Source organism: Camelina sativa, chromosome 9 (genome assembly GCF_000633955.1).
Source record: "Camelina sativa cultivar DH55 chromosome 9, Cs, whole genome shotgun sequence".
Classification (NCBI taxonomy): Eukaryota; Viridiplantae; Streptophyta; class Magnoliopsida; order Brassicales; family Brassicaceae; genus Camelina; species Camelina sativa.
In genome coordinates this window covers 14,361,559-14,374,934 of record NC_025693.1, presented here as the reverse complement: position 1 = coordinate 14,374,934, position 13,376 = coordinate 14,361,559, and the positions used below count along the sequence as shown (strand labels likewise).

At 36.3% G+C, this 13,376-nt stretch overlaps 4 protein-coding genes and 1 long non-coding RNA gene across 5 annotated transcripts in view; 4 read left to right on the top strand and 1 right to left on the bottom strand.

Annotated features, from left to right (window-relative positions):
* LOC104715276 (serine/threonine-protein kinase GRIK1) overlaps positions 1–107 on the top strand; it is an 8,278-nt gene extending 8,171 nt beyond the window's left edge. Inside the window, exon 8 of the mRNA XM_019229954.1 lies at positions 88–107. Within this exon, the coding sequence (XP_019085499.1) occupies positions 88–107 (20 nt within the window). The remainder of the gene's footprint in view (positions 1–87) is intronic.
* On the top strand, positions 7–1,331 carry LOC104710984 (serine/threonine-protein kinase GRIK1-like). The gene is made up of 5 exons (XM_010427647.1): positions 7–136; positions 230–325; positions 408–590; positions 665–743; positions 870–1,331. Exons 1-5 carry the CDS (start codon positions 119–121, stop codon positions 992–994), a joined length of 501 nt encoding a protein of 166 aa, XP_010425949.1. The 5' UTR covers positions 7–118; the 3' UTR covers positions 995–1,331.
* LOC104715275 (glutathione S-transferase T3-like) lies at positions 4,463–7,449 on the bottom strand. Its single transcript, XM_010432694.1, has 2 exons — positions 7,315–7,449; positions 4,463–5,107 (listed from the first exon to the last, which is right to left on the bottom strand). The coding sequence occupies exons 1-2, from the start codon at positions 7,447–7,449 to the stop codon at positions 4,463–4,465; spliced, it is 780 nt and encodes a 259-aa protein (XP_010430996.1).
* On the top strand, positions 7,477–8,971 carry LOC104710983. The gene is made up of 3 exons (XR_755161.2): positions 7,477–7,521; positions 7,998–8,063; positions 8,533–8,971. It is a non-coding gene; the product is annotated as an uncharacterized LOC104710983 (long non-coding RNA).
* On the top strand, positions 11,771–13,144 carry LOC104710982. The gene is made up of 4 exons (XM_010427645.2): positions 11,771–12,005; positions 12,093–12,171; positions 12,313–12,709; positions 12,799–13,144. Exons 1-4 carry the CDS (start codon positions 11,926–11,928, stop codon positions 13,071–13,073), a joined length of 831 nt encoding a protein of 276 aa, XP_010425947.1. The 5' UTR covers positions 11,771–11,925; the 3' UTR covers positions 13,074–13,144.

Below are 13,376 nucleotides of genomic sequence, written 5' to 3'. Positions count from 1 at the left end.
TGCATTGTTTCTTTGTCTAGTTCTCGAATATGTTGATGGAAAATGGGCTTATGATGATTCTGGTGCTCTCGGAGAAAATACTGCTAGAAAGTATTTGCGGGATGTAGTTGCTGGCCTCATGTATCTTCATGCTCATGTATGTTCTGCACCGTCAACTACTTCTTAATCGACACTAAAGTTACTATGATTCACTCATTATGATTTTCTCTTTTTGGTTTGGATGAAATAGAATGTAATTCATGGGGACATCAAACCAGACAATTTGTTTGTTACTAGTACCGGGAGAGTGAAAATAGGAGATTTCAGTGTCAGCCAAGTATTCAAGGTACTGATAGTCTCAATTTCAGTCTTGTTTCTTTAAATGTTGTAATTTGAAATGATCAAACATAAAAGTACATTTGATGCAGGATGATGACGATCAACTCCGTAGATCTCCCGGGACTCCTGTCTTTACTGCCCCGGAATGTTGTTTAGGTATAACATACAGTGGCAAATCTGCAGACACATGGGCAGTGGGAGTTACTTTGTATCGTATGATATTAGGAGTATACCCATTTCTGGGTGATACACTTCAGGATACTTATGACAAGGTTTAGAGACATCTCCTAGAAACAATTTGTATAATGCAGTCGGCTTGGTTTTTTATTTTCTACTAATATTGCAGATTGTGTACAACCCGTTGATAATCCTGGATGAACTGAATCCTCATCTCAAGAACTTGATCGAAGGTCTCCTTTGCAAAGGTGAGTCCTTATTTAGTTGTTTTGTAAATTCAAATGAACCGTTATGATCAAATAAAAGTTACCCTTTGTAGATTAAAGATATCACCTTTTGTGTACAATGTGGCTCACGATATACACTTGTGGCAGATCCAAACCAGAGGATGACGTTGAAAGCTGTGGCTGAACATCCATGGGTTACTGGAGAAGATGGGGCTATTTCGGAATACTTTTGTTGGTGTAAACGCAAAGCTGGAGAAGAGGAAACAACTTAATGGGATTGAAAATGTAGCTGAAAGGCTAGGAACAGTATACTTGAACATGGCAAAGGCAATCATATCGTTGTGTGTCAGCAGTCAGAACCGTTTGTGTTGGTTGTAATAGTTCTTTGTGGCATTTTTACTCAATGCCATCATCTTTGAGGCTCTTGATCGTCTGATTTTTCTGTTTGCTCTCTTCAATTTTTTTCTTTTTTGTTATAAAGGAAACATGTTTTGGGTCGACTTTGCTATTTGAAATGTTATAATCTTTGTATAAACCAATGATGTTTATTTTCTTTTTTGTGTGTGTGGGGTAAACTTTAAAAAAAAAAATTGAGACATTTCACTCAAACTTTTCCTTTCGTCAATGAAGCTTAGACATTTTTGGTCAGCTGCCATCAGTGTCGCTGGTTATGTTACCAATGTTTGCAATATATAAGGCATAAATCTTAGGAAAGTTTAAGCACGAAAGACTAGATTCAAATCGGGGTGATTAAGCATGCTCGTCGAGACCATGATCACAATTGTATTAGTAAAAACAAAGGCATATCAAAGTTGTCGTCAAAAAAAAAAAAAAAAATTCACGTTTTTGCACCCCAAAAAAGTGTATAGGTGAGACGGTGACGGTGACGGTGACGGTGTGTGATGCTTTTCCGATTTTCAGTTATAACAATTTGTGTGAAGGTGATTGTGTGTATATAAGCGTGGTAAGGGCATGTTTATAGGGACATCAGTTTAGGGTGTTTTTAGAGTATAAATATTGTAAAAATAATGTAAGATCAGTAGTTAAGAACTTTTGTTAAGAAGTTAGTTATTGGGAGAACAAGATCTTAAGATTTAATAATATAATATTCTTATAGAAATTTAATAATGTTTAATAAATACATAGATTAATGTTTAATAAATAATTTAAGAATGTTTAATACTATTTAATAAAATAATGTTTATTAATATTCTTAAACATATTACAATTATAAAAATTTATAAAATAACATTTTAATTGCAAACTTATAAAACTTTTACTAAAATTCAAAAAAACAAACATATTACTTAATTAATTAAACAAGACAAACATTTTATTTAATTAATACATAGATTAATGACCAAATTTATTCCAAATATTCTCAATCAAATCCTCCTTTAATTTGCGATGTGCTTGTTTATCACGAATTATTGTATGGCCATCACCTAAACCCTCAAGATTTGAAGACATAGTTACTGAAAAGGTAAGATCCGGAGTAGTTCCAGTTCCATCTTCTGGTTGGAATTCTTGTTCGTCATAGAGTGTGTATGAATCTCGTTCATCTTCGACAATCATATTATGCAGTATGAGACATGCTCTCATAATATATGCAATTTTACCCTTTGACCATAAAAAAGATGGATTTTTAATCATGGCGAATCTAGATTGCAAGACTCCAAATGGACGCTCAACATCTTTTCGTGCACCTTCTTGTTTTTCTGCAAATAAACGATGTTTCGGATGTTGTGGTTGTGGGATGGATTTAACAAATGTCGCCCATTCCGGGTAAATACCATCCGTCAGATAGTAAGCCAAATTATACTCATTTCCGTTGACATAGTACGTAACTTCGGGAGCTCGACCGTAAATAATGTCATTAAATACTGGTGATTGATCAAGGACATTTAAATTGTTACAAGTACCTGGAGCTCCAAAAAATGCGTGCCATATCCATAGATCTTGTGAAGCTACTTCCTCCAAAACAATTGTTGGCTTATCAGTGCCTCTTGAATACATTCCTTTCCAAGCGGTTGGGCAATTTTTCCACTGCCAATGCATACAGTTAATGCTTCCAACCATCCCGGGAAAACCCCTCTGTTCTCCATAAAATAGTAGCCTTTGAAGATCCTCTGGTGTTGGTCGGCGTAGGTATTCAGTGCCAAACAAGTCAACTATCCCGACGACAAAATGTTCCAAACATTTATGAGCAGTACAAGCAGCAAGACGTATGTACTCGTCAACCGAGTCCGTCGTAGTCCCATTTGCTAAAAGTCGAATTGCTGCAGTATATTGTTGTAAGGGTGATAGACCATTCCAGAAGGTTGCATCCCTTTTTGGCTTAAAATATGGAACTTCTTCACTGAGACGATTCACAATACGCAAGAACAACGGCTTGTTCATTCGAAACCGTCGCCGGAAGTGGTGAGCATTGTAAGTCGGATTATCAGAAAAATAATCGTTTCACAAACGTTTATGCCCTTCTTCTCGTTTTCTATCAATATATACACGTGGTTTCCTTTCCACCGGAATTTCCTCTTCAACAGCTTCAAATTGGTTACTAAATTGCTCTTGAAAATATTGGTTTAAACTATCGTTATTGGGATCATAATGGTAGTGAAAATTGTTGGAAGAAGATGTCATGACAAGGTTGTGAAAGAAAATGTCTTTGGTGTGGGGTTGAAAATGGTTTGATTTGGTATGTTTGAGTTGAACAAAAGAGAGAAGGTGAACAAAAGAGAGAAGAGTGTATGATTTGGTATGTTTGAGTTGGGCAGAATAGAGAAGAGTGTATGATTTGGTATGTTTTTCTTCTCATATATATAGAGAAGTAAATAAAAGTCTTGTGAATAATTGGACAAAGTAACTAGAGAAGTTAACTTGGTGCATGTGAACAATTGGACAAAGTAAATAAAAGTCTTGGTGCATGTGAACAATCGGACAAAGTAAATAAAAGTCTTGTGACTCTTGTCTTTAACTAAAATCCAAACAAAGTAAACAACAACATCCTAAACAAAAAAAAAACAAACAAGCCGTTCACGGGTTCACCATTCCAAAGCAAACAACAACAACAAACATTAGAAACAAATTTACTTGAGCTGGATCACTTGATCCTTGAGCTGGATCACTTGATCCTTGAGCTGGATCACTTGATCCTTGAGCTGGATCACTTCGTCCTTGAGCTGGATCACTTGCTCCTTGAGCTGGATCACTAAAAGCTTGAGCTGGATCATTTGGTCGTTGAGCTGGATCACTTGGTCCTTGAGTTGGATCACTTGGTTGTTGGGTTGAGCTTCACGGTTCGACAGACTAGGTAGTGGTTCAGTTTCACGGTTCGACAGACTATGTAGTGGTCCAATCTCGGTTGATGGTTGCGGTTCATAGTAACAGGTCTCAGCCTCATCTTCTGTATCGGAACTATAGTCTAATGGGCTGTTTATGCCCTCATCATATTCAGAGAACATGTCTTCCTCAACCTGAAACCAAAACATATACATAAGTTAAAAACAAACATTCGACATTCATTAGAAACCAAAACAATTATTTAAGTTTCTGAAAACACATAAATATATATAACTCGAGTTAAACATAAACATTAGCAAATTCATTAAAAACATAAACTAGAGTTAAAACATAAACATACCCCGAAAACTTAAAAAATAAACTAGAGTTAAAACATAAACATAAAAGCTTTTTCATCCATAAACATAAACATAAACATAAAATAAACATAAACCCTAAAGCTAAAACAGTTCAGCCATTAGCTTCTTCTTTAGAGCTTTTTCATCTTCATCTAGTGTTTCTTTCTTGGCAATGAGAGTGTCAAAAATGGACATCTTTTGAAGTTCTTTCATGCCCTCTAAATCCTTCTTTTTGATCTCCCACATGTGACTAAACTCTGTCGATGGTGCAGCCTTCTCTTTACCTTTGTTCCTTGATTTTTTCATTGCCTTTATTCCAGCAGGCCTGCTCTCGTGCTCACCCACAACAGACCCTGAAGATGGTGCAGCCTCATCAGCTTTTCTTTTGTTAGAGCTGGTTGTCTTTGGAGTGGGGTTCATAGGCTCTAAATTAATCCATTTATGTTCATAGCGAAACACATTCCAAGCATACTCCAAAACAAACTTCTTCTTGTACAGCTTCGTGTATAGTTGGTGAGCATTCTGCAGAATATCCACATCATTCATGCCACTAGCTTTCTCACCATTTGCCTCTGCGTATGCTCCACAGAACTTACTAACTTCCCTGCTTATTTTTTGCCATCGTTGTCTACAATGATCAGGGAGCCTTGGTTCACCACCACCAAGGACATGATCACTTGTTGCATAATAATCACCAATGCGCTTCCAAAAGGACCCATACGGTTGATCATTCCCAACAATCCCATCCTTCGATGTGTTTAACCAGGCGCTTATTAGGACTAAGTCATCTTGTGCGGACCATATCCTTCTCTCCCTACGCTATTCTGATGTCTCTTCTGTTTGACTAGGAGGTTGACTCGGCTGTGAACTAGTTTGTGAACTAAAAGAAGGGATTTGAGAGGAACCAAGGTTTACATTGGGAGCAAAGCTGTCGTATGGGAAGTTTAGAAGACTAAAGTAGGGTTGAGACTGACTATTAGGATTATTATTTGATTCCATAGCAAGCAGAGTTAAAACGGAAGAAGGTGAGGAAGAGAAGTAATGATTTAAAACGGAAGAAGGTGAGGAAGAGAAGTAGTGATTTAAAATGGAAGAAGGTGGGGAAGAGAAGTAATGATTTAAAACGAAAGAAGGTGAGATTATTGGAAATGTCTTAGAGATTGGTAAGAAAGAAGGAAATAAGATTGGTTAATATAGAGAAGTTAAGAAGATCATTAAATTCAAAGTTTGGTGTTGTTAGAGAATTTTAATTCTAAATAACCATTACCTACTTCAGTCAAATCAGAAGTAAATAAAAGACATTTAGTGTTTTAGATAATAAAAACCACAAAAGTTTGGTTTCGTTAAAGGCTACAACTCACTTTACAACTATAGTCTACACTATCACAACTAAACAACCAACATAGACCATCGCAATCACCATCACAATAACTATAGACTACAACGACTCAACCATATTATACAATAGACTAACTAGGCAACCATCCCATACCATCACAACTAAAGCAAGCAAACAATACTTTTCAAGCAATGCCATGTAGTGACCGTAGCAAACACCATCACAATAACCAAGCAAACAATACTTTTCAAGCAATAACATATAGTCACTGGTACTTACCTTTTACTTTCGAGTAAGGAATGTTGTTGATGGTGGTCCGATTTAAATCGCCCTGCTTAACCTCACCTACATGCCTCATAAACAAACCAAAATCAATTAATGATGATTTACAATACAACAAACGCTACAACAAATGCAAGAAGATTATCAAGAACCCTAAATCCAACGACCAAACGCAACAAACGCTACAACAAACGCAACAAACGCTACATCAAAATACAACAAACGCTACAACAAACGCAACAAACGCTACAACAAACGCAAAAACCCTAAACCCTAAATCAATTTTCCCCCAAATTCGAAACCCTAAATCAAAACCTAATCGAAACCCTAAATTAATTTTTCCCCAAATTCGAAACCCTAAATCGAACCCTAATCGAAACCCTATAATGAATCAAATTTTTCCCAAATAAGAAACCCTAAATTGAAACCTAATCGAAACCCTAAATCAATTTTTCCCCAAATTCGAAACCCTAAATCGAAAGGAAACAGAGAAGACGACGAGATCTTGAGCTTGGCGACACAGAGGAGATCTCTAGACTTCGCGAGACAGAGGAGAGAGAGGAGACGACGAGATTCGGTGGACACGAGGAAACGAGGAGACAAGGAGATCGGTCGCCTTGGTGTTTCAATGGCCGGACAGAGGAGACGACAGTGATGGGAACAAAAATCTCTCCCCGTTTCGCCTTCTCGTCGTTTGCGAGAGAAGAAGAAAAAATTATGTTCGAAGCAAATGAAAAATAAAACCAAGCTTTCTTTCAGAGCGTGACACGTCACCATAAGATCAGCAGAAGAACTGATCTTATTCAAGATCAATTGGACCGATATTATGGATACTGTTCAATTAATTTTAATTTTAAAAGCCCTAAGATCACATGGGGTGATGCCCTGATAAATATGGCCTAACATGGACATTCAAATCATTTAACACAAAAATGTTAATTTAATTTTTATTATCATGTGAAGATATTAACATCATTGTCTGTTATGGTTTAAGGTTTTCTCCGATCCATATAACATTATTCATAATGCAAATAAGCCCATGATAGCATATGCAGCTAATGATCTCACTACAGAAGGTGATTATGTGATCCAACATTCCAGCTTATGTGGATAGATCAGCTGATCCCAAAGACATACACTGGAGATTTTTACTGAATTTTATGTAATTGTTTTTGTCAAATAATAAAGAAAATTTATCATTTTAGAAAAGGGCAATTGTCATGGATACCATCATTTTTAGTTTTTGGGTCAAAATACCACAAGGCCCAATAATTTCCATTTCTAACATTTCTAATTAAAACGTCTGACGAAAATACCCTCACATTCCTCAAACCCTCGTTCGCATCTCCTCTCTCTTGAGACGAAAAGACTGATCATTGGACTCTCGTCGCCGGCATATCTCGCCGGCATATATCGCCATCTCGAGTCGCCGTTCATTGAAATCGACTTCTTCTTCATCTCCTTCCATCGCCTCATTCCAAAAAGGATCTGATACGGTGGTTACCGGAGGCTCGCCGCTTTACCGACCTATCTCCTCGCTGTATGTCGTCGCTGTTGTTCTTTTTGATCTAACCACCATTATCTCAACATATTTCGATTTGCGGTTCTTTTTGGCTGTGTTTATGTGTGTTTAATTTTGATTTTTTAAAAACCTAAATCAATTAGATGCAAGTTTGATAGGGTTGTGTGATTATGTGTGATTATGTGTTTGATTTCGTGTAAATCGATAGGGTTAGTGATCAAAGCAATCGAATTTCAAATCAGATTATATTTCTTGACTTTATTTATGTCTAATTTTGATTTTCTTAAACCCTAAATCAATTCGATGGGAAATTAAGTAAGATTCTTGTGGGTTATAATTCAATTCTTGTTGTTTTTGAGTTTTTGTTGTAGATTATTTCAGTTTTTGGGTCTAAGATTATATTCAACAATTACCTCACTAGATTAATCTAGATTAATTGTGATCTTTTGTTCCTATTTCACTTTGTTCTTATCTGTTTCCGTTTTGTGTAATAGGCTTCTCCTATATACTTGGGTGGAAGACAAGTATAGATTGAGGAAGGAAGTCCAAATCCAGAGCAAGTAAGTCTTCCTTTGAAGAAATTGTGTGATTTATGTGTGATATTATGTGTTTTGCAGCTTCCGGTAACCCTATTCATCTCATTAGTGATAAAGCAATTGAATTTTAAGTTGGTTTGTTGACAAGTTTACTCACATTCCCTCCATGGTTACTCCATTACTGCTTTCTCATATTTTTCGATCCCTTTAGCATAGTTAGGTTTGGTATACGGTTTCTAATTGCTAGAGTTTCAGTGATTACTGAATGCATATGAATCCGTTTAGTGAAAGCATAATTTAGTCAGATGGCTAGTTTTTTTAAAAAATTCATGAAAGCATCTATATAATTTAGGATCACTTTCCTGATATGATATGCGTTTCATCTTTACAGTCAGATGCTAGTTTTTTTTAAAGTTCATGAAAGCATCTATATAATTTAGGATCACTTTCCTGATATGATATGCGTTTCTTCTCTTTCTTTTATATGTTGCAGGATATGGGTGATTCTTTCCCTATAGATATAAAGCTTCCTGAACTTTGTTTCAACATTGGAGAGGAACCAAGATCAGATGTGAAGATAAACCAGTTTCCAAACTACGATGCTGTCATACAAGTAAAAAGCATCCTCTCAGTTGCGGAGTATGAGAGGATCAAGAATTCGTTCCTGGGACCTATTTTGAAGGTTATCAACAGAGGACTGATGATGTCTGGGAAGATGGTGCACTGTTTTCTGAGCAGGAGTTTAAAGGTATCAAAGGATAATGAACTATGGATGCATTTTGGAGGACAACCAATGAGATTCTCAATAAGAGAATTTCATATGGTCACTGGATTGAAATGCACTGAATGGGGAGCTAATGAAGATCAACGGCAGAATCGCTATGACTGGGCTAACACTGAAGATGCTCACACATATGAAGATCTTTTGGATATTCTACAAGAAGCTAATCCAGAGGCATCAGATGAAAGATTCTCTCTTGCGATGGTGATCCTTATCGAAAGCATCTTCTTTCAGAGGTACAAAGGTAACAAGCTTCCTGCAAAAAACCTTAAGAGAGCTCAGCATCTGGATGTCTTGGCTAATTATCTGTGGGGGAAAGATGCTTATAATATTCTGATTAAGTCAGTAAAGAAGAATGTCAAATTAAATCTGATGAAGCATAAATATGACTTACATGGATATCCGTTGGCACTGCACTTGTGGATTCTAGAGTCTGTTCCTATGTTAAAGTCATCTTTCAGCACATTGAGTGTAATTGAGCGACCATCAGCATATCTCTGTGAAAAATACACACGTACAGTTAATCCATCGATTGCTCAAGTGGAGAACATTGAAGCATCAAACCATGTAAGTTATTCTCTTTAATTTAGGACTAAATTGTTTTAAAATATTGAATCGTTTTAAAATATAATCACGATCGTAAGAAGAACTAATATCATTTTCAAATATTGATTGTGTGCAGCTCAAGGTTATTCACATATTACCATCGATACCCGATGATACAGAAGATACAGTCTTCTTGGAAGACACTCCTGATCAAGATTTGAGTATGTTAACAGATGTACTGAACAAGGGATACAAATTGACACTTGAAGACTGGAGAAAAAGAGCATTGGATGTTGGTGCAGTGATGGAAGATATTGCTAGGAATTCTTACCAGTTACGTAACAAGGAGACACTAAAGCCATCCTCTTCTGGAGAGTCACTAATGGAGAAGCTAGATAAACTTTACAACATGGTTACGGATGGGTTCAGAGATATCAACTGCCGGTTATCGAAAATAGAGGAGAGTCTGAGAAATTATAAACCTACCAATACAGACGATCAGGTAAAACATTTTTTTTTTATTTATCAACTTCCAGCTTCCTCTTTATCAACTGGTAACCGTTTTTGTTTTGTGTTGTAGGAGCAACACCAAGATAGTGGAATGTCTCCAGTTGCCAGTTCTCCAATTACCAACCCTACATTCCCCTGTTCTCCAAGCGCTGAACAAAGTACAGATAATGTGACTCAAGTTTCTGACTCTCAGATTCCTACGGAGGTAAGAATTTTTTTTCTTACTTGTAAATTAAATTTTAGGGAAAGTAGTCTTAATTCTGTACTAATGCTTCCTAAAAACGATTTGTATTTGCAGAGTGGTGATGGGATCCATCCGACTAACAATTCTCCCACTGAACAATATACATGTGACTTTCAGATTCCTACGGAGGTAAGAATTTTTTTTCTTACTTGTAAATTAAATTTTAGGGAAAGTAGTCTTAATTATGTACTAATGCTTCCTAAAAACGATTTGTATTTGCAGAGTGGTGATGGGATCCGTCCAACTAACAATTCTCCCACTGAACAATATACATCTGAGACTCAGATTCCTAAGGAGGTAAGAATCTGTTTCTTATTTGTTGTTTGAATATTAGGGAAAGTATTCATAATTATGCACTAAAGCTTCCTAAAAAACGAATTATATTTGCAGTGTGGTGATGGGATCCGACCATCTAACAGGTCTACCACTGAACAAAAAACAGTGCATGTGGCTCTGACTTCTGAGACTCAGATTACTAAGGAGGTAAGAATTGGTTTGGTATTTGTATTTTGAATGATAGGGAAAGTATTCTTAATCAATGTACTAAAAGCTTCTAATGTTTTTTTCAGCAATCATTGATTGACTGTGTACAATTGCTGCAAGAAGTTGAAGTTAGGTGTGAGAACAAAGGGAGCAAAGGAATAGTGCGAGCAATTCATGATACAGGAATCAGTGTTTTCATGGACAAATCAAAGAAAGAAGAATTTTTTGGAAAAGAACAAATACTGTTTTTCCATAGAGAGAATGAAGGTGAACTAAATCAGAAAGAGAAGGAAGGTGAACCAAATCCAGAAGTTTTAACTGCTGAGGTAAATGTAATGATTCTTAGAACTTTTTAAAAATATTCTAACACATTATATTGACAAGTGAAATAATTCATCTCCAGTTCTTTACTCCAAGCGAAAACCAAACGGAGGAGGTCACCCAAACCGAAAAGCTCGAGTCAGAAACTTAGATGAACCAGAAGCTCGATTCAAAAGCTCAGATGACCCAGAAGCTTGATTCAAAAGCTCAGATGACCCGGAAGCTCGATTCATAAGCTCAGATGGCCCAGAAGCTCGATTCAGAAGCTCAGATGACCCAGAAGCTCGATTCAGCTGTTGATGTAAGTTTTATTATACAACTTTTTCCTGTTATTAATTTTGTAAGAAAGTCTTCTTAAGCTAAAAAAGGTTCTAAAACGTGTTTTGCTTGTAGGGTGATGAGGAGAACCTTCCTCAGGAAGGTGATGATGAAGTGAACCTTCCTCAGGAAGGTGAGAATCTTCCTCAAGAAGGTGATGATGAAGAGAACCTTCCTCAGGAAGGTGATGATGAAGTGAACCTTCCTCAGGAAGGTGAGAATCTAAATGATGGTCTTGATAAAGAAGAAGATCATGTACCAGAAGGAGTGAGCCCAAATGATGGTGGTGATGAAAAAGAAGACAAACATAATCCACAAGATGAAGGACCATCATTTGATCTTAAATGTTTTAGTTCACCTGAGGTATGTCAATTTAATTCAGTTCTTGTTTGTTTTGTATATATCATTGCTGATTTTTGTAAAAAGTACAAAGAGGACATTCATAAACACGTTTCTTTGTTACATCTTGATTTCAGGAAAAAAAGAGAAAGCTGGATAAGAAAGATAAAATTGTTATTCCAAGAAAGAAGCAAAGAGTTGATGGTGATGGTGAGAAGCAAAAAGATGATGGTGAAGGTGAGAAGCATGTTCCAAGGCGAAGCAATCGGCTCACAACTCCATCATTTTCAACCATTACTCCATATAAAGCACCAAGAAACCCTGCCACATCTGCTATTCTTCCAATGTTCAACCCTTTCCTGTCTCCATCTTTCAATGATATTGAAGAATTGAATTCTTGGAAGAGCTCAAATATCAGAACAGGGTTAGTGTGACGTTTTAACAATTCTTGTCAACTTTAAAAATTAAGTTTTTATCCAAGTATAAGAGAATGTTTTTTTGATAATTCCAGGGTAATAACGGATACAGAACCATTAACCTCACATTGGATACATTTGCTGGGAAGACCAGAGAAGAAATTGCAAGAAACGGTACTGCTCACAAAATTTGTTTCAGTTTCTTTTGTGTTGGGTGGTTTCATGAATCTTATCCTGAATGTCAGATTATTAAATATTATCGTGTCTATTTCTCCTAATATACTAAAAGTCTTTTTCTTTCTTTTTTTAATGTAGCATATTGATGCAGCTTTGGGATTACTTTGGTTGAGAAGAAACAAGGATCCCATTTATTTTCACAACAAGAGACTTCCGAAATCAACCTTTGTGAGGCCAGACTTCTTTTCAAATTTGATAGCTGGATACTTCAGTTTCAAGGAGGATAACTTTAAATCACAACACGTGTTTCCAAAAGAAGTCACTGATATTGTGAGTGGGAAGTTGCCTTCGGTTTGTCATCCTACTGAGAAGTGGCAGGATCTCGAGGGAGTTTATGGTATTGCCTATAACTCTAAATACAAACAGTACATTGGTATGGAAATAAGCTTCAAGTCCAGGAAGATTACTGTTTTTGATTGTCGAACTCATGAGAGTAAAGGTGACTTGGTGGAAACTCATGTTAAGCCAATTGCAGGTAAGAACTTATTTGATTATGATAATTTGATTATGATGTGAATTTTATGCTTGTGATATATTACTGATAACTATTTGTGTGTATTGCAGAGATGATACCTTATCTCTTACGCACTGAAAGAAACAGAGGAACAGTTGATCTGTCTCCATTTAAAGTCTTATGCCCTAAGAAGTTCTTTCGTCGCATTAAGAGTGAAGCAAACTGTGGATTATTCATCCTCAAAATGGTGGAATGCCACTCAATGGGCGTAGAAGAGATGATGAGTAAGCTTCAAGAAGAGGTTTCAGAAGATATTAGAGCCAAGTTATGTTTTGATATCTATCATGATATCATTCTTAAGAAGATTGAGATGTTTAGAGGTTGATTTTTTGTTTTCAGATGGTAGACTTTTCTTTGGATTTATAAGTTTACAATGGATTTATTCGAATCATATGTTGTGTGTTTTGGAATTATGATTTAAATGTTAAAATACTTAGTAAATGGTGTGTTTTGTGAAACTTTTCTTATTTTAGATGGTCTTTGTACAAATTAGGGAAAGAATGAAAAGTTATTTAGGAAGGGTTTATAGAAAATCAGGATGACTTTCCTCAAAAAAATAAAAAATAAGGATGGCATTCCTTAAATGCGCACCCAGGAGGTTCAAACCCGCGACATCGAGAGTTTACAA